The 18,144-nt window shown below is 52.4% G+C and overlaps 2 protein-coding genes across 2 annotated transcripts in view; one reads left to right on the top strand and one right to left on the bottom strand.

Moving 5' to 3' along the window:
• DNAI1 (dynein axonemal intermediate chain 1) overlaps positions 1 to 16,136 on the top strand; it is a 60,065-nt gene extending 43,929 nt beyond the window's left edge. Inside the window, exons 13-20 of the mRNA XM_006916043.2 lie at positions 3,044 to 3,291; positions 7,846 to 7,935; positions 8,070 to 8,157; positions 8,809 to 8,888; positions 10,116 to 10,264; positions 10,379 to 10,478; positions 12,661 to 12,846; positions 15,829 to 16,136. Of these exons, the coding sequence (XP_006916105.2) occupies positions 3,044 to 3,291; positions 7,846 to 7,935; positions 8,070 to 8,157; positions 8,809 to 8,888; positions 10,116 to 10,264; positions 10,379 to 10,478; positions 12,661 to 12,846; positions 15,829 to 15,885 (998 nt within the window). The 3' untranslated portion in view covers positions 15,886 to 16,136. The remainder of the gene's footprint in view (positions 1 to 3,043; positions 3,292 to 7,845; positions 7,936 to 8,069; positions 8,158 to 8,808; positions 8,889 to 10,115; positions 10,265 to 10,378; positions 10,479 to 12,660; positions 12,847 to 15,828) is intronic.
• A 58-nt stretch (positions 16,137 to 16,194) lies between these two features.
• Positions 16,195 to 18,144, bottom strand: ENHO (energy homeostasis associated). The gene is made up of 2 exons (XM_006916042.1): positions 18,023 to 18,144; positions 16,195 to 17,004 (listed from the first exon to the last, which is right to left on the bottom strand). Exon 2 carries the CDS (start codon positions 16,841 to 16,843, stop codon positions 16,613 to 16,615), a length of 231 nt encoding a protein of 76 aa, XP_006916104.1. The 5' UTR covers positions 16,844 to 17,004; positions 18,023 to 18,144; the 3' UTR covers positions 16,195 to 16,612.

Below are 18,144 nucleotides of genomic sequence, written 5' to 3'. Positions count from 1 at the left end.
TTCCCTTCCTCTATTTCTCCTTCCCTCTACCTACCACATATACTTACTAAAATCCTGTTGCCTGAAGGAACCTGGAATTCCTTTGCTGGCCCCAGACTTCAGAGTCTCTGCATCTTTATACAATGGGTGGGGTTGGGGGCTCCCATCTCCGTCACTGGACCCTTCAGCCCTTCTTTGAGAAGCCAGAGAGTTTGTAGGGTTCAGGACAAAGTACTGCAGGGCTCAAGGCCCCAGGCTCTGTAGCCTTGAGCCTGATGGAATCTCACTGTTCTCTCACTGAGAACTGAAGCACTATAGGCGACCTTGATGCCACTATTATAATGGGACTGCTGGTGACCTTGTTGGTAGCATCATCCTGGGATTATTGGAGGGCTGGGCAATGATGTCACTAGGCTGCTGGTGACCTGGCCGGTGACATCATACTGGGAATGTTGGAGGGCTGGGCAATGATGCCACTAGGATTGCTGGTAGCCTGAGCAATGATGTCACATGGGGACCATTGGTGGTCTGATTAGTGATGTCATTTTAGGTCTTTTGGAAGACAGGATGATGATATCATTGTGGGGCAGTCAGAGGTTTGGGCTGTGATGTCACACCAGGTACATACTTGGAGAGTGAAATAATGAGGTTTCATAGGGGAGTCAGAGATGAGAAGAATAAGGAGTGGAGAGGAAGCCCTAATTAAATGAGAGTTTTCTCTGCTTTCCACGTGTAGTTTTTCAGATAGACCCCTGAACTGGAATTCAGGAAATACATAGTCCAGCCATGATCAGAAGCTGTGATCTTTATTGCAGGAGGGCTCATTTTGATTGCAAGTAACAGAGATTACTAGAGCCAGGTTAAGAAAGAGAGGCTTATTGTCAGGATCATGTGGCCTGGGAACTGAGTCTTCGGTGTGATTGGTTGCTCCATATGTCCCTCTCTCATGAAATTCCTGATTCTCTGTGCCAGAAGTTTCCTCTTTTCACGCTTGACTGCCATGTCCCTTACATATTCTCTAGTCCAGCTTATGGAAGGATTGGATTGGCTTCGCCAGTCACCACCAGCCCATTAGGTTTGGTGTCCCTTCCCCCCCTTTCTCCACCTCCATGTGAAGATCAGATTAATGTTATCTTGAGCAGGGTAATTTCAGCTATAAACAGCATATTGGGTGTGATGAGTCTATTGCACCTGAGCCCACGATTTCTGCCCTCTACCTCAGTTTACCCATCTGTAAAATTAGAGGGCTGTAAGTTCAGCTTTTAGCCCCAGTGGTTCTGCGAGTGGGTCAGAGATGTCCTCACCACAGAGTTACTAAGCCAGTTTAGGGTTTCCTACCCTCCTTTCCTGGTTTCACTGGTCACAAAGACCCTGTGCACACATACAGGGGCAGGGAGTGCTTGGAGTTTGTCTAGAGCAATAGGTCATCACTACTGTCCCTTGAGGGGCCAGGTCCTTTGCCACAGTAAGAGCAAGTATGCCTTGGTGAAATAAGGAGAGCATCTGAGTCCTCAGTCATCCACCCTTTTATTCACGCACCTGCGTGCCCATCCACTCACTCTCTTTCAGTCTTGCCCAGCATCAAGGGCAGATTGGACATCAAGGATATCAGTAGCTCACCTCTGCCCCGGTGGTTAACACTGTAATTCCCTAGGCTTACCTCATTCCACTGCAGGGTCTGGCACTCTCATTATACTAGGGGTTGCTGAGGGCAAGGCCACATCTCAAGTGGAATGTCTCTGTCCCTGCCAAGGCCCAGCCCAGGGGGAGGCCCAGATCAGGTGCTCAGGATTTGCATGATAAACAAAAGGAGCTACCAGTGACTATAATGCTGCCTACTTGAAGCCCTTCATGATCTGGGTGGGTGGGAAAGAGGCTCCCCTCAGCCAACTGAAGATCTCTCCCTTGGAAAGTGAGCCCTCCGGGCCCACCCTGGAGCCCCACAGGTGAGGTGCTGCTTCCCACCCCCACCTCAAGGCCAGCTCCCTACTGGCTTAGAGATATCACCAGGCACAAGGTGACTCAGTTTAGCTCTGGGGGATCTGGAGGGACCCCAGCTCCTTCTCTTTGTGAGAGGCTCGCTTTCTCCAGAGCAGAAGCATTTTCGTTACTGACCACCATGTCGAGGTGAGGGCCCTCATCTCAGCTGAAAGGCTGCCTTCCCATAGGGTCCCCAAGATGGGGGGCTGCTCTAGCTTTCCGCTTCTCTAGGTCTGGCTCTTCTGAGTTTGGGAAGGGTCTTGGGCTGGTGGCTGGAAAGCTGGACTTGAGGGCTGGGACTGGATTCTGTTCAGTGACTGCATTAGGATGGGCACCAAGTGTGCAGAGAATGAAAGAAAGAGTTGGAAGCATTCCGCTGACATGGGGCAAACTCAGAGGGGAACCTCTGCCGAGAGATTCACTGTTGATCACCAAAAGCTGTGCCCAAGCCGGAAGGATGGCACAGTGGCCTGTGAAACTCCGACTGGCTGGCCTGGCACTTCTTGATTCTGAGAACATCACTAGAACTAGGGCTCAGGCTGCAACTGGGGATTCTGGGGCCAGAGGGTATGGAATGATGCCCCAAGGTGGCAAGTTTGGGACTCGTTTAGATAACTCCGTGTTATTCCAAACCGAATCCCTGTCCTTGCCCGGGGGGCAGAGAGGTACATAGGCATTATGCAGCCGTCTAAGGACAGCATCCTGCTCCTGAGTGGGATATCTGAGCCCTCTCTGAGGATCCTGCTCCTTCCCAAGCCCACACACATCCTGCACTTAGCATCTCCCTTAGCCTGCATCCCCCTTTCCTGTACTTCAGGAGGGATAAGGAGAATGACAATCAGTCCCTCAGATAAACTTGGTCACCTTTACTGATTGTTGGATCCTCCCATGAACTCTGAGAATGGGTAGGCCAGGTCTCATGATCCTATTTCACAGATAAAGAGGATGAAGCCAGAGAGGAAGCCCACACGCTCCAGCAGAGGCAGAGCAGGGCTTGTCCATCTGGTAGGGAAGGGGCACGGGGGGGCTTCCCAGCAGGGTAGCTGGATTCTCCAGCCACAGAGGGCCGTCTTCCTTGGGGCAGATGACTTCATGAAGCAGAGCCGGGGCATGCTGCTGCTCTACAGCATGAAGAACCCCAGCTTCCCTGAATACATCTTCAGCAGCGACAGCGGCATCATGTGTCTCGACATGCACGTGGACCATCCCTACCTGGTGGTAGTTGGCCACTACGACGGCAACGTGGCCATTTATAACCTCAAGAAGCCCCACTCCCAGCCTGCCTTCCGCAGCTCAGCCAAGTCTGGCAAGCACACGGACCCTGTGTGGCAGGTCAGCCTTGAACCAGGAGGGGAGACTTGGGTATGGATGAGTAGTGTGTGGGCCTGGGAGGCACTGGAGAAGGGGCTTTGGGGAGGAGAGGGCCACAAGTACAGGGTTGGTGATGACAGGTACCAGGTTAGGGGCCAAGGAGCTGGGTGAGAGAAGGGTGGAAGGTGAGACTCAGGAGGTAAGAGGGTCTGCAGTAAGAACCGGGTTGCTGCCCCAGAGTTCCCATTAGAAAGGAATTAAGGATCTTTTAGGTGTGGTGATCAGTGACTCTCAGCCAGTGGCTGGAAGCCTCCAGGGCCTGATGGGCCTCTGCTGAGTATGTCAAGGGCTCTAGTCCTCTGCCTATGGGCTTCTTCAACTCCGCATAGGGCTCTCCTCTGCATCTGGGCTAGATTTGGGGGAACTCTCAGACAGGAACTCTCAACCAGTGCTGCTGGTTGTCTGCCCTCTGGGTAGGACTGTAAGACTTGGTTGGTGAGGTCTGACCTGAGATATCTCTGCAGCACCCCTGTTCTCCAGACAGACATAGAATGGGACCATCCCCTGGACATCGGGGCTAGCTTTCACCCTGTCTCCCATCTTACTGCACTGGGAGTGGATTTCACAGTTTCACTCTCAGTTTCAGGCTTTGCAGGCCTTTCCTCACTGTGTTTCAAAGTTCCCCCTCCTTCTGAGGCTATGTACCCTAACCCTACGGGCAAGTCTGGGAGAATCTAAGGATAGATTTCTGCCTCAAGTAGCCCAAGGCCTCTGGGCTCATCAGGCAATGCTAGGACTCTGTCTGATCATCTTCTGCCCCCTGCCCTTACACAGTCTGCAGTCAGGCTCTGCACCCTTGCCTCTTCTGGCCCTGAGTTCTGAATCATATAGACACCTGCCCCAGGTACTGGCTCTCAGCTCCCAGGCGGGCCTGAGCAGAGGGAGGACTGTCCAGGTACAGGGGACATGGTGCTCCCTCAGCTTCATTCTCTACTCAGAGCCGGGGCAGAGGGAGGCACACCTTCCACTAAACATTCGCCCCGCTACTCTCCACCAAAGCAGGGGCTAGAGCTTACAGCCTCAGGAGTTTTCTCCACTAAAAAAACCCCCCTCTCAATTCATTGCCTGGAACACAGAGGTCTTCAGACATGGGTAAAATGTCTGCAGGGATTTTAGAGCCCAGAGAGAGGAGAAAAGAGCTCCTTTGACAGGACTGAATGAGCATCAGCACCGCCCCTGCTCTCAGATAGTCCGGGGCCAAGCATGGAGCATCTCTGGTTGGCCTGAACATCCTCCTCAAGCCCAGGAGAGGGTGACGGGCTCAGGCCAACCACCCTGCTCCCACTCTGCTGTGATCTCTAAATCAAATAGCAGGTTTGGAGAAATAAATGGAGCATGTAGAAGACACATTTTCCCTTTTACTGGGCGGGCGCCAGGGAGACTGGAACCCATATGGACAAGGGTGGCCTTCTGTTCTTCCACCATCCTGTCAGGAAAACAGGGCTACTGCCTTTGCAAAACCAAGACTCAGAGTTCTTGGCTGCAATCGGGCTTGGGACATGGGAGGGGCCTGCCTGTCTTTCACTTGTTTACTCACTTCCTTTTCCCTTCTTTCCCTCTCATTTCCTGCCCCTCTTCCTCATTCACCCATTTATTCATCCATTCAGTAACTCCCCTCTCCTCTGGGAGCTGAGGATGCTTAAGGGCTTGGTCTCTGGAGATTCTATTGGGGCGATAACCACAGCCAGAGCTGAGCAGGACACAGCAGTACTCAATGGGCTACAGAGGGCACTGAGGAGGGGTACTCAGATCGTCTGGGATGGGGAGCAGGGCCAGAAGGGCCAGGGAGGTCTTTCTAGAGAAAACAACACCAGAGCTGAATTGTGAGAGGTGAGAAAGTATTAGATGAAGAAGGGCACAAAGAGGTCACAGCAAAGACACAAGGGCATCCAACAGGTCGGCCTGCTGGGAAACAACTCATCGTTTGGCGTATAGTGTGAGAGACAGGGAGAGGGAACAAGACCTGAGAAAAGCACAGGCACCTACTTGTGAATGTGCTTCTCTAGCAAGTAAGAGGCTTAGACTTTGTAGGTTGGTGGTTTCAAATGAAATGTTCATACAGAAGCCCAATATGTTAAAAAGATGAGAGAAGGGCTGCTCTGGTAGGATCAGGGCCCTTGTTTGAAGGTCTCCCTGTCACCTGAGGTACTTTCCCAAGGCTCCTAAATCCTCCCCCAGCATAGTTTGAAAATCACTGCCCAAGCATCAGAGGGTTTGGGGCAGAGGGGTAACACAGTCACGATTGTCTTGGAGACCTCCTCTGGCTGTAGCATGAGAAATCTTGAAGCCTGAGCTAGACCAGGGGCATGGAGGGAAATGAGAAGATAGGGCCCAGAGCTGATGAGGCAGTAAAATCAGTGGAAGGAAACGACTGATTTGATATGGGAAAAGGGAAGAACTCTTGATGCTGCCTGAGACTCTGGTTTGTGGTGCCTACAGAAGTGGGAAATGCAGAAGAAGAATGGGTTTGGCCAGACGTTATATAAGAAGCCAGAGGAGGTATCCTACAGGCAGTTGGCCATATGAGCCTGAAGCCTGAAGGAGAGCCAGGCTGATGAATGAGACAGAAGAGACATCAGAGTCTATGTCCTTCTCAAAGGGACTGTATCTCAAGGAGACCAATGAGATTGTTTTGGATCTCAAATGTCAGGCTAGGCCAGACAGACTTTGTTCTGTTGGCAGCGGAGAGCCATGGAAGGTTTTGGAGCCAGAGAGAGAACTGTCTGTTCAAAGAGGAGTAGGTTCCCATCTCATGCCACAGGCTACTTCCCCCGGGAGCCTGCCTGTTCTGGCCTCACTATGACAACACTCTGCTGGATGTGTGTGTGTGTGTGTGTGTGTGTGTGTGTGTGTGTGTCCATGTCTGTGTCTGTGTGTTCTGTGCAACACTGGGGAAAGTGGCAAGAAAGATGATGAGTAGAAACTGGGGTCAAGCAGGCCTGCCCTAATCAGATAAGGCAGAAGAGAAGGAATCGGTTAAGCAGCCTGCTTACCACCTGCACCCCTCGCTATTTATTTTACCCTCCCACCTCCACCCCAAGATCATGTATGTGACTTGCACACAGTTACACATGTACACACTCACTTGCAAATGCACACACCAGCCCCCATTGGGCATCAGGCTGCTAAGTGGGGTGTGAAATACAATTTCCATGCATGCTGGCGGCTGCTCATTAAACACTTCCCTTTGCAGCTCCCTAGCGCCTCTTAGAGCCTGGACTTTGACACACACACACACACACACACACACTCACACACACACACACACACACTCATCTCTTTCCCCCATTTAAAGGGACTACCTTTACCCAGAAGGGGAAATGCTGTCAGCATCAGGGCCAATTCTGACTTGTGTCTCACAGATTCTGTGGTGTTCTAGGCCCCGCAGTGAAAGCACGAAAGAGCCAGTGGCCCAGGCAGGCCCAGGCAGGACTCAGCTGCCCTCCTGCAGCTCTGATCTACCAGGCCTGGGTGGTGGTTGGGGAGGAGCAACTCCTTCTTCCTCCCCTACCTCCCGCAGTACCCCTCCAAAGCCATAGTGACGGCTGTGGTTACAGGCAGGGTCACTGGGTTCCTGTCCTCCCTCACTGGGCCCCTGCTTGAGCCGGGGACAGTGGTCCCTGCATGGGAGGTATGGAAGGAGCAGGAGGTTGGAAAGCTATAGGCACCCAGTCCCTCCCCAGCTTTCTGGGACATGGCTTGGCCCAGCCTCCACATCTGGCAACAGAAACTTGAGCCTCAAGCATGTCATCTTCATAAGACAATAACTCTGTCTCCAAAACACTTTCCCATATGTTTGCTTTCAGCCCTGAGAAGATGGGTGGGGCAGGATTATTAACCCCAATTTGCAGATAGAGAAATGCAGCTCAAATCCGAGATTTGGGAGATAGATTCTGGGAGCAGGAGCTAGTGGTCAAGTGAAGGTGAGAACAGAGGAGAGGCTGACTAGAGAAAGGCTAAGCCTGGAAGAGGAGTTTGGGGAGGGGGTAAGTAGAGAAAAGCCCCCTGGGGAACCTTGGCACCCCAATTCTTAGGATGATGGTGATAATTAGCTAACATTTATTGAGTATAATATATGCAGTGTTCTGACCTAAGGGCCTTATAATCATCTTCTAATTTATTCCTTACAACAAATCTGTGCTATTATGGTTCCTGTTTTATCAATGAAGAATCTGGTTGATAGGCCCTGTCCTTTCCAGGCCCTGTCTATATAAAGAGATTGAATCCAACCCAGGCAGGAACTGGGCACCTCCACTTGCCAACTCAGTGGATTAGGGCAGTGCTTGGACTTAGCACTGTTGCCCCAGGATGGTCAGGACAAGAGAGAGATGGAAATGGATGGAAGAAAGGGGAGAGGGAAGGAGGGAGGGAGGAACAATTGTGGGACTCTGGAAAATGGGCTTCCAGAACTTGCTTCTGAACCTCAGATGGGTTCTCTAGGGAGCCCTGCTCAGCTCGCAGTCCTAACTCAACACCCTAGCAGGGTCCCAGAGCTCACGGTTTGGGATGTTTCAGGTCAAGTGGCAGAAGGATGACATGGACAACAACCTTAACTTCTTCTCTGTGTCATCTGATGGCAGGATCGTGTCTTGGACGCTTGTGAAGGTGCCTGTTTCCCAGAAAGGGTTGTGCAGGGGCGGATGGGGAAGCGGGGGGAGCTGAATGGAAAGGGGACCACCCCCCAACCCTGCTGATCCAGCCCAGGTCATGTACCTTTCCCCATTCCTCTGTGACTGCAGAGCGAGCTGGTTCACACAGATGTCATCAAGCTGAAGGTAGAGAGCAGTTCCACGGAAGGCCTAGAGGGACTGCAGCTGCACACAATGGGTAGGAGCCCCAGCTCACTCACATCCAGGCCTGGCCACAGCACTCGGGCCCCTGGAGGGTCAGTGATGGTGGCCCTCCCCATTACTGAGCACTGTCTTCTCCAATTGTACTGAAGCCAGGAATGGAGGTAATGGGAAACCCTGGGGCCCTGTCTGCCTAGCCCTTGGCTATTTGCAGACCCTTGCTGTTTATGCAGGTCCCGTTTCTGTTTTCAGGCCCTATTCCTGTTTATGCAGATCAGGTGCTGTTATGCAGATCAAACCCTGTTTATGCAGATCAGGCCCCTGTTTACCCAGATCCTGTCCCTGTTTACTCAACTCCTACCTTGTTTACGCAGACTATATCCCTGTTTGCACAGAGCTCGTCCCTGTTTGCAGACCCTGTCCCTGTTTACTCTGACCCTGACCCTGTTAACTCAGTCTCTGCCTTGTTTACCCAGGCACCATTCCTGTCTGCAGAAGCCCTGGCCCTTTGCAGCGTCCCAACTGCCTGGGCCAAGCAGCAGTCTAGAGGGCAGGTTTCTGTTCGCCTGACTAGCCCCAGCTCTCACGGGCGGCGGGGCTCAAGCTGTCCCAGGGGCCTGCTGTGGAGGGGAGGTGCTGGAAGCCTCCCGCCCAGAACTTGGCTAAGACTGCTCCCTCTTCTCCCAAGGTTGTGGCACTGCCTTTGACTTCCACAAAGAGATCGACTACATGTTTCTAGTGGGCACGGAGGAGGGAAAAATCTACAAGGTGAGGCAATGCGCCTCCTGTGCCAGCTCCTTAATAGGGTGGTTTAGACCTGAGTCCCTGGGGCTTATCATTCTCAACAGACCCTATTCTGACAGATCTTAATGCTCATCAGTTCTAGAAGCCTTCTGGGGGGAAAAGAATGTTTTTCTTGAGCTGATTGGGTGGCAGGAGGAGGGGCCAACTGCAAGAAAGGGGATGAAGTATTTGGAGGGTGACTTTAGTCCAGCCCAGGCATTTCCCCATCTGGGCCCTCCCTCCCTCCTTTCCCTCCCTTCCCGGGAATGGGGAGAGTAGATTTGGGAGTGGAGGTCGGGAGATTTGGAACATTCTGGGAAGATTTCCTGGAGGAGATCTGAACGTGAGCTGAGCTGTGAAGTCCAGGCAAAGGAAAATTTATCTCAGAATATTTGGTGCATCGCAACAGGCAAGATGGAACTTTATGGCCAATTTCTGCAAGGTCTCACTGTTAGTAGGTGAACATCCTTCTGAACCTCTCCATCCATCCAGAAATAGCTCTATTGCAAGCTTTTCTTAGGCTTAGAGACTCAGAATGTTAATTACAGGCAGCCTCCCGGGAGCCCCTGAGGCCCAGCCAGAGCTGGGCTGAATGCAAAAGAGGTCCCCACCCCCTCTCTATCCCTCCCAATGTTGGCCCAGGAGAGGCTGGGGGAAGACTAATCTGTCACACTTCTCCAGGACAGGAGTGGGAAGGGTACTCTGGTCCGGGCAAGAAACTGAATAGGAAATCATGACCATGGGATTTACTCCTCGCTCTGCAGCTGCTCTTACCTGGGCAAAGTGGGAGGTTTATCACTGTTGCAGAGATTCTCTCTGTGGGCTGTGGGTGGAACCAGGGCTCCGTCTGTCTGTCCACAGGCCTTGCCTTGGACACAGGCTAGGCCACACAACTCACGCAGGACCCCCAGACCTCCTCTGCCTTGGCAGTCTGGGGGAGACTATAGCACTTTCCTTCACTCTCCAGGAAGGCTCCTCTGCCCACCCCAACCCCCAACCCCTTAAGCTTCTCCTTTCTCTCTGGGTATGTTGTGGGAGAGAAGAACAGTCAGCATCTTGGCTCTAGTTCAGCTATGACAGTGATGTGGGGTGAGGACAGAAGAGGAGTCTTAGATTCTGATCCTCCAGGGCCCCCAAGGGAAGTGTTAGCTGCTGCCCTCTTATCTCACTCCTGACCCCTGATCCCTCTCCCAATCTCCACCTCCACCCCAGTGCTCTAAGTCCTACTCTAGCCAATTCCTCGACACCTATGATGCCCACAACATGGCGGTGGATGCTGTGTCCTGGAACCCATACCACACCAAGGTCTTCATGTCCTGCAGCTCCGACTGGACAGTGAAGATCTGGGACCACACCATCAAGTGAGAGGCCTGCCCCTGGCTCTGCCCTCCCTCAGGCCCCACCCTGGCTGGGGCTTGTGGGCTCTGGCACTGCAGACCCTCTGTCATAAACTTTCCACCCCTCTACCACTGCAGGACCCCAATGTTCATCTATGACCTAAATTCAGCCGTGGGAGATGTGGCCTGGGCACCATACTCTTCTACTGTGTTTGCAGCAGTCACCACCAATGGGAAGGTGAGTGCCCCCTTCCTGACCCTGCTGAGCCACCAGGGGAGGTAGGATGAGGTATCTCAGGGTGTAAGTCATGGAGAACCCACTCTGTGCCCAGGTCAGGTAGGGGAAGCTGGGACGTAAGGACTGTGTATTCTCAAGGACCAGGCCCATGCAGGGCCCTGTCAAAAGAGGAACTCTTCATCCACGAGGCCTCAGGGAGAGAATGGGGCTTTTTGTCTTGAAGGAGAGGGCATTCTGAGGGATGAAATGTCGTGAGGAGCAGTTACCTTCTGAGTCCCCTGGGGTGGGAGCCACAGGGCAGCAGGTGCTAGCTTGATGGAAAAACTTATGAGTCAGATTTGGTCTGTGATTGAAATAGTGTCTAAAAGGTGGTGAAGTCCCCATCCCCAGACATGTGCAACTTGAGTCTGAGAAGGGGAGATGGGAGGGGTCTGTTCAACACTGAGAATCAATAAAAGCTCAGCAAAAAATATTTTGTAAGACAATTCTTAGGTGCACACCCATTTTCCTTATGTGCTTTGATATAAACAGAGACAACTATGCAAGGAAAGAATATAGTGATTAAAGCATCACATTAAAGTCAGTCATCTATTTCCTGAACAGATGTTTGCTAAGGGCCAACTGTGGCGCCCAGCTCCAGGCCGGGCCTGGTGATGCAGGTCCCTGCTCTCCTGGAGCTTATTATATTCTAGTGAGGGGAAAGGGACAAAAAGCAACAACGAAATTCTCATAGTGTTAGTGCTGGGCATAAATTAAAAGAGGACATGGGGTGTATACAACTGTTCATAGCAACATTATCCCTAATGATCAAGAAGTAGAAACTACCCAAATGCCCTTCAACTGATAAATAAACAAAATGTAGTATATCCAAAAGGATTAGTATTTAGCAATAACAAGGAATGAAAAACCGATAGATGCTACAGCACGGATAATTTGAAAACATGCTTAGTGTAAGAATAGTGTAAGAATTCCAGTCACAAAGACCACACATTATATGATTCTATTTATAGTTGTCTAAATAGGCAAATCTGTGGAGACAGAGAGTAGATGTGGTTGCCTAGGGCCAAGTGGATTGGGAGAAAATGGAGAATGACTGCTAATGGGTACAGGGTTCTTTTTGGGGTGAAGAAAATGTTCTAAAATTTTTTGTGGTAATGGTTGCACAACTGAATATACGAAAAGCCAAGAATTGTAAAAAAAATAAAATAAAATAATTGTGTACTTTAAATTAGTGAATTATATCTTAATAAAACTTATATTTAAAGAAGAAAGAGAATGGTGTAAAAAGAAGGACTGGGTGATCTCTTAAAGTGGTCGGGGAAAGCTTCCTTTAAAAGGTGATATTCAAACTGAGAGTTGAATGACAATGACAAGAAAGAGCCAGCCATGTGAAGATGGGGGCCTTTGGGTATTCCACAGAGCCTGAGGTGAGAACCGAGCTTGAGGAGTTTAAGGATCAGGCAGGCAAGTTCGCCTGGGGTCCAGTGAGCAAAGCGGATAGAGCACGAGATGAGAGTAGGGAATCTAGAGTAAGGAATATGGATTTTACATATGGTGCAGAGGGAGACTGTTGGAGGATTTTAGATGTTTTCAAGGTAAATCTGGCTGCTGCATGGAGAATGGATTGTAGAAGGGCAAGAGTGGAAGCAGGGAGACCAGTTAAGACACTGCCATAGTGGTCCAGGCGAGAGTTGCTAATGGTTTAGACTTAGGGTATGACAAAAATAAGAGGAAACATTTGTGGAGCACTTATGTGACAAGCACTTTCTGAATAATAACTGGTATAACTTGCTACTTACTAGCAAGTTAGCTTTAAAAGTCTCTATCTCCTCATTTATAAAATGGAGATAATAATGGAACCTACCTTCTAGAGTGGCTGTGAGGATAATTAGATGAGACAACCATGTAACATGCTTGCCCAGAGTCTAGTACATAGAAGCGCTCAATAAGTGGTAGCTGCTATTATTGTTAATTCTGCATAGACTTAAATTTTCTCCTAAATTCTTTATTTGTATTTCGTTAACCACAGGAAAAACATAAACAAATCCCTTTTCCCACTGCTTCCAGCTCCACTGTGCTAGGCTTCTGTCATGTTTCTCCAGAAAGCCCAGGAGTGGTTCCTCTGAGGTGGGGAAAAGGGGCCTCATTAGCCCCAGTTGTGCTGACACCCACCTCTCCACAGACCCATGTGTTTGACCTGTCCATCAACAAATACGAGGCCATTTGCAATCAGCCTGTGGTGGCCAAAAAGAAGAACAAGATCACTCATGTGCAGTTCAATCCCATCCACCCCATCATCATTGTTGGTGATGACCGTGGGCATGTCACCTGCCTCAAACTCTCACCCAACTTGCGAAAGATGCCGAAGGTACCCTGGGGGAGTTTGGGATGCTAAAAGAAATGGTCTCCAGGGTGGTGGGGGGGGGATGGGAGAAAGGGGAAGGGCCAGGGAGTAGCCCCAAGGTTTGTGGCCTGGGAGACCCAGGGTAAGGGTGGTGTCATAGCCCAAATTAGGAGCATAGAAGAGGGTTTGTGGGGAGACAATGAAATCAGATAATACCTGAGTTACCTGCGAGGCCCCCGGGTGGAGATATCTAGCGAGGAGGTGACCATATGGGTCTGAAGCCTGGGGGAAAACACATGCGCACCATTGGCTTATTTAGTGTAGACCAGGTCACCCAGGCAGGGGTCTTGAAGCTTAGTCATTGCTTCATTGGCTGGGCTTACATAGGGCTTCAGCTCCAAAGGTCCCTGAGCTGGGAGCTATGGGTCCACACAGGGAAGAAGGAAATGAGCCGTGAGGAAGGTAACTAGGTCAGCAGCCAGGCAGTCCTCCTTTTGAGCTCTGGTTTCTTTCTGGGATCCCTAATGAACTGGAGACCCTGCCCAGAGCCCAAGGGCCCCAAATACAGGCCACGGGGCCCAGAGCCATGACCTTAAAGTCTACATCTCAGAGTTCCGATTTAGACTTAATCCAAACCTTAGAATCCACAGCCCAAGAGCCCAACTTAAAAATCCAGAGCCCAGGAGCCCAGAGACCAGTTCTGCCCACTTGGGTGCTAACAGAGGAAATGAAATTTGCTTTCTGCCAAATTCTAGGCCAGGATGAAAGCAAGGCCAGGGCTGGGCCAAACTGCCCTGATGACTGTACCTCATAGTTACAATTTGAGACATTTACTGCAGTTTGAGGCAAGGGCAGGGGCCTGTCTCTTTCAACTACTGACACCTGCTTCTCTACACCCCTACCAAGGCAGGGGTCACTGCACCATCTCTCTGGTGTCGGCCTAGACTATTCCATTCCATGGCCATGGAGGCAAGGGCTGGAAGTTTGGCCGGGCCTGTAATTGTAGCCAGCTGGGGGAGGGGGTGGACTTGGCTATAAATACTCAAAAGGCTGCTAAGCGCCTGCAGCTGTGGCCCAGAGGCTGTGGTCTGCTGGGGCTGGGACTGGGGGTGGGGTAGGGTGGGGCTGGGGGTGGGGCAGGGCGTGGTCTGAAGTTCTTTGCTGAACCCAGCTAGTTGGCCTCAAGTAGTGGGAGGGAGGCAGCACAACTTGTGGAACAGATAAAATCTGCTCCTAATTTAGTGAGGAAAGAGACCCAGGTTTGAGCTGGCAGAGCTGGACAGCCCCGTTGGGGAGATGATGGTCACCTGTTGGGACGGGGTACACCCATCACACTGTGAGGGTGGCAGATGTGGGTGGGGGTCTACTCCATTCACTCTGACCCAGGGAGGCAAGGATCTCCTACAGTCAGTCTCAATTCTCTCAGAGCAAGGGTCAGCCATGGGTGGGAGAGCTGGACTCTGTATCTGATGGCCTATGTCTCTGAGGACCTGAGGACATGGGTACCTTGGAATTAGAGCACTTGAGCAAGTGACAGCTGGGAGCTGATACTTGAGTAGACTGGGGTTCCTGTGAAATTGCCATCTGACCCTATCAGCAGCCAAGTGATTGGTGCAAATGGAAGTCCCCTGGGCATCCCTCCTGGCCTTCCTCCTGGGACTGCAGCCTCCTCACCTTCCCAAGGGGGCTTGGCCACACAGGTCCAACTCCCCGCCTAAGGAGCTTCCCATGATTGGTGTCAGAGCTCAGCTTGTCAAAAGCTTTACCTACTGTTTAGCTGGGAAACAAGCTCAGAAAAGCAAGGGACTTGCCCAACGTCATATAGAGGGTTAATGACAAAACTGGAACTAAAAGCCAGGACCTGTACTTCCCAGCGGGCGGGATGAGGCCAAGAAGAGAAAGAGTGGGAAGGAAGAGAAAAAAATATCTTTGTCCTCTGCCTTGAGAGTGCAGAGGTGAGCTGGGTGGTGGCAAAGGCACTGGGTCCCACGAGGAGCAGAGACAGATTTGGGAGCAGGTGCAGGGGTCACACTAGGAGGAAATATGAGCTTCGCATGGTATCAGCAGCCAGGATGAGGCCAGGAAGGGGGCTGCTGGCCCTGTACACTCTCTCACCTCACAGCCAGGCCAGACCCAGGCTGGGCTCTCAGCAGGCAAGGCTGGGGCAGGTGCCAGTGAGCAGTGGGCACAGGTGGCTGAGAGGGCAGGGGGCTAGGGAGCAGAGGGAAGGCAAGAAATGGCAGCTGCCCATACCCCACTGACTAGACAGAAGGGAGATGGGACTGGTGCTGGCCAAGGAACTCTCGGGGCCTGTGTGACACACACCCTAATGTCCCAACTCTTTTTCTCAGGGCCCACCTTACCAGCTAAAGCATTAGAGTGCTCTGTAGGAGAGGGGTGAGGGGTCATAAACTCAGATCTGCTCTTCTGAGGAACAGTCCCAGCCAAGAATTACATGGGATATCCATCCTATCTGCCTTCCTGGGTCTCCCGACACCCCCCGCCCCTACCCTGGGCATGTCTGATGCAGCACCCCACTTCCAACCTGACCTGAAAGTATTAGGTTAGAGTACTAAGTGAGGACACCTGTGGCTCTGCCCACGTCCTTCTCCCTCTGCAAACATATACCCCCTCGCTCATAGAACTCAGCCGGGGACCTTCCTCAGGGAAGGGTGGTCCCAATAGTCAGAGACCCAACTCTCCCCAGGGCTACAGCTCCCCCTGGCTAGTTCCTCCTAGGGTCAGTGGGTGGATACCTTTCCCCACTCCTACCAGTATCAAGACCTTAAATAGGTCTGAGGTTCAGAGCCAGAGCTAGACCTCAGCTAGACCCTTGTGTCACCTAACTTGAGTTGGGAAAGAATCATGTCGGGGGTGGGCAGGGATCTAGAACCTAACCAGGCTGGGGAGGGCTGGTCACAGCTGGGGCTGGCTGAGCAGAGGCGGTAGGACAAGGTGGCCCATTCCTCACCTTTCTTCCCCCACGTGTATTTCCCTTCTCCCCAGGAGAAGAAGGGGCAGGAAGTCCAGAAGGGGCCAGCTGTGGAGATCGCAAAATTTTGAACCTGGTGAGGGAAGTGAAACCTAAGGTCTGAGGGCCTGGCCTCAGTCCCAGTCCCATTTCTTGAACCCAGTACTTGTAACCCCTGACCCTGGTATGCAGGCCTAGCCTTGGGACCTAGTATGTGACCCCTCTTGTGATCAGGTCCCAGCATCTGCCCTTAGCACTCTGCTTCAGCCCTGGTCCCAGGAGTTGGCCCTCAACCATTGTTACCCACTCCTACTTTGCACAAATAAACCTATGTCTGAAAGCCCAATTCCACCTTTAATTTTGCTAGCACAGGGCCCTCAGGAAGAGGAGAGAATCTCAGGGTAGAGCCATAGTTCAATTTATTATCCAGCAAACAGTGGGAGGACCAGAGGAGGGGCCCAGCCTGGACCCCCTCCCATTATTGCCATGGATTCCAGTTTGCTTCCCCAACGGAGAGGGCCTAGAAGCACTCAGCCTAGGGGAGAGGATGGACCCAGACCCCGGCCCTTGGGATGGAGCAGAGTCCAGATGGCCCTGGCCCTAGCACCAACTCATAAATGCCCACCCCGGGCCTATCTACCTAGGGCCACCAGAGCCCCTCTTGGAGCCAAGCTGGCTAGACTCTGGGCTGCTAGGTCCAGCTCCAGACAGGCTGTATTCCGAGTTCTGGACCCCAGGCCGGCTGGACCTTGGGATCTTGATTCCAGGCTCTGGGTGGGGTAGACTTAGGTCCCAGACTCCAGGCTAGGCCAGGGACCTTCAGGGCTGCAGCAGGTAGCTGCCTTCATGGCTGGGCTTCTGGGGTGGGGGTGCCTTCTCAGGACAGGGGCCAGGGCTGGAGTTGGGACTGGATTCGGAGAGCGAGTCGATGTCAGCAGAGCGGGAGTGGCAGGCCCAGCAGAGAATGACCCAGAGCAGCAGCAGCAAGAAGCCTACGAGGCCGTTGCAGACGATGGCTATGAGGGCCCCCTGGGAGATGGCTGACCCCATGACGGGCAGCACCCTCAGACCAGCACAGATAGCGGGGTTGCCTCAATGGCAAGGCCCATGCCGAGGCAGGACTCTGGTATAGCCGGCCTTCCAAGGAGGCTGTCCTGTCTGCACACTCAATGATTCTTGGACAATGGAGATGTCCACCTGCAGTCCTGAGTCTGTGGGGGGTACAGAATAAAGGAAAGGGTGGTGAAGAGAAGGGATGGGGTGAAGCCTAGGAGAGGAGTAGAGAAGAGAGAGCCCTCCCACATCTCTGGCCTCCCTGGCAGAGGACTTTGGGTTCCAGCAGGCCCAAATACTCCACAGAGCCAACTCCCACAGGCTCAGGCCTGGCTCTGGGCACCTGGAGGAGGGTGTAGCCACAGTACGGAAGCTGGAGTAGGCAGCCCATATCTCATTCTCCTTAGAACAGGTGGGCATGGCCTGGCCCTACCCATCAAGCTTCCAGACCTCAAAATCACTCTGTGAGTGGGTGGAACTGAAGTAGTCCAAGGCCTGGGAGGATGGGGATTGTGATCAGCTTCAGTGTGGCCTGGGTGCCTCCCCCTTCTCAGCACTCCAGCCAGCCAGCCAGTCCAGGAGACCTCCAGAGGCAGCAGCTCACACAGAGGGAACTTTGTGGAGGCCCTGGCAGGCATGTGTAGGTCTGTGTATCCAAGGCTATGTACCTAGGTGTGCCTCTCTGTGGGACTATCTCTCCAGGTCAGGTGTGTGTCTGTGTGTCTCTTACTCTGTCTCTCAGTTCCCTTACCTGTATGTGTGCCTCTGCCTCTGTATACCCACCTCTATGTTTCTGTAGCTGTCTATCTGTGTGTCCCCACTCTGAGTGTCTGAGTATGTCTCTTGTGTGTCTCATTTCCCTCCCAGTCTGTCTCTGTATATCTCTGTATCAGTATCTGCGTGTCTCACTCCCTGTCTCTGTGTGTATGGGTCTCTAATGTCTCTCCCTCTCTTTCTTCATGGCTGTGTGTCCCTCTGTCCCCGTGGATGTCTCTCTCCCCTGCCCCATGGGGTCTGTCTCTGTGGTTCTGTGCGTCTCTTTTGTGTCTCTTTGTGTCTGTCTCTCTTTTTCCCCCCGGCTCTGTCTCTGCGTCTCTACATGGGTCTATGTCTCTATCTCCATCTCTGGGTCTCTAGTTCCCGGTCCCCGTGCCCGTGTGAGGAGGGCCCTCTTACCTGAGTAGAGCCCGGTGCGCGCCTGCGGGAGGGTCCGGGGCAGCAGGATGCTGGGCGCCGACTGAGATTCGGGAGCCCGAGGGCGGGGGGCGGCGGGAGGCGGGCAGGGGCAACGTCCCCTC

This window comes from Pteropus alecto, unplaced genomic scaffold (assembly GCF_000325575.1).
Source record: "Pteropus alecto unplaced genomic scaffold, ASM32557v1 scaffold206, whole genome shotgun sequence".
Lineage (NCBI taxonomy): Eukaryota > Metazoa > Chordata > Mammalia > Chiroptera > Pteropodidae > Pteropus > Pteropus alecto.
The sequence above is the reverse complement of the archived record's forward strand: the minus strand, read 5'-3'. Positions and strand labels throughout refer to the sequence as shown.

Excerpts from the sequence above, each read along its gene's own strand:
- ENHO (XM_006916042.1), bottom strand. The coding sequence starts at position 16,843 with ATGGGGTCAGCCATCTCCCAGGGGGCCCTCATAGCCATCGTCTGCAAC.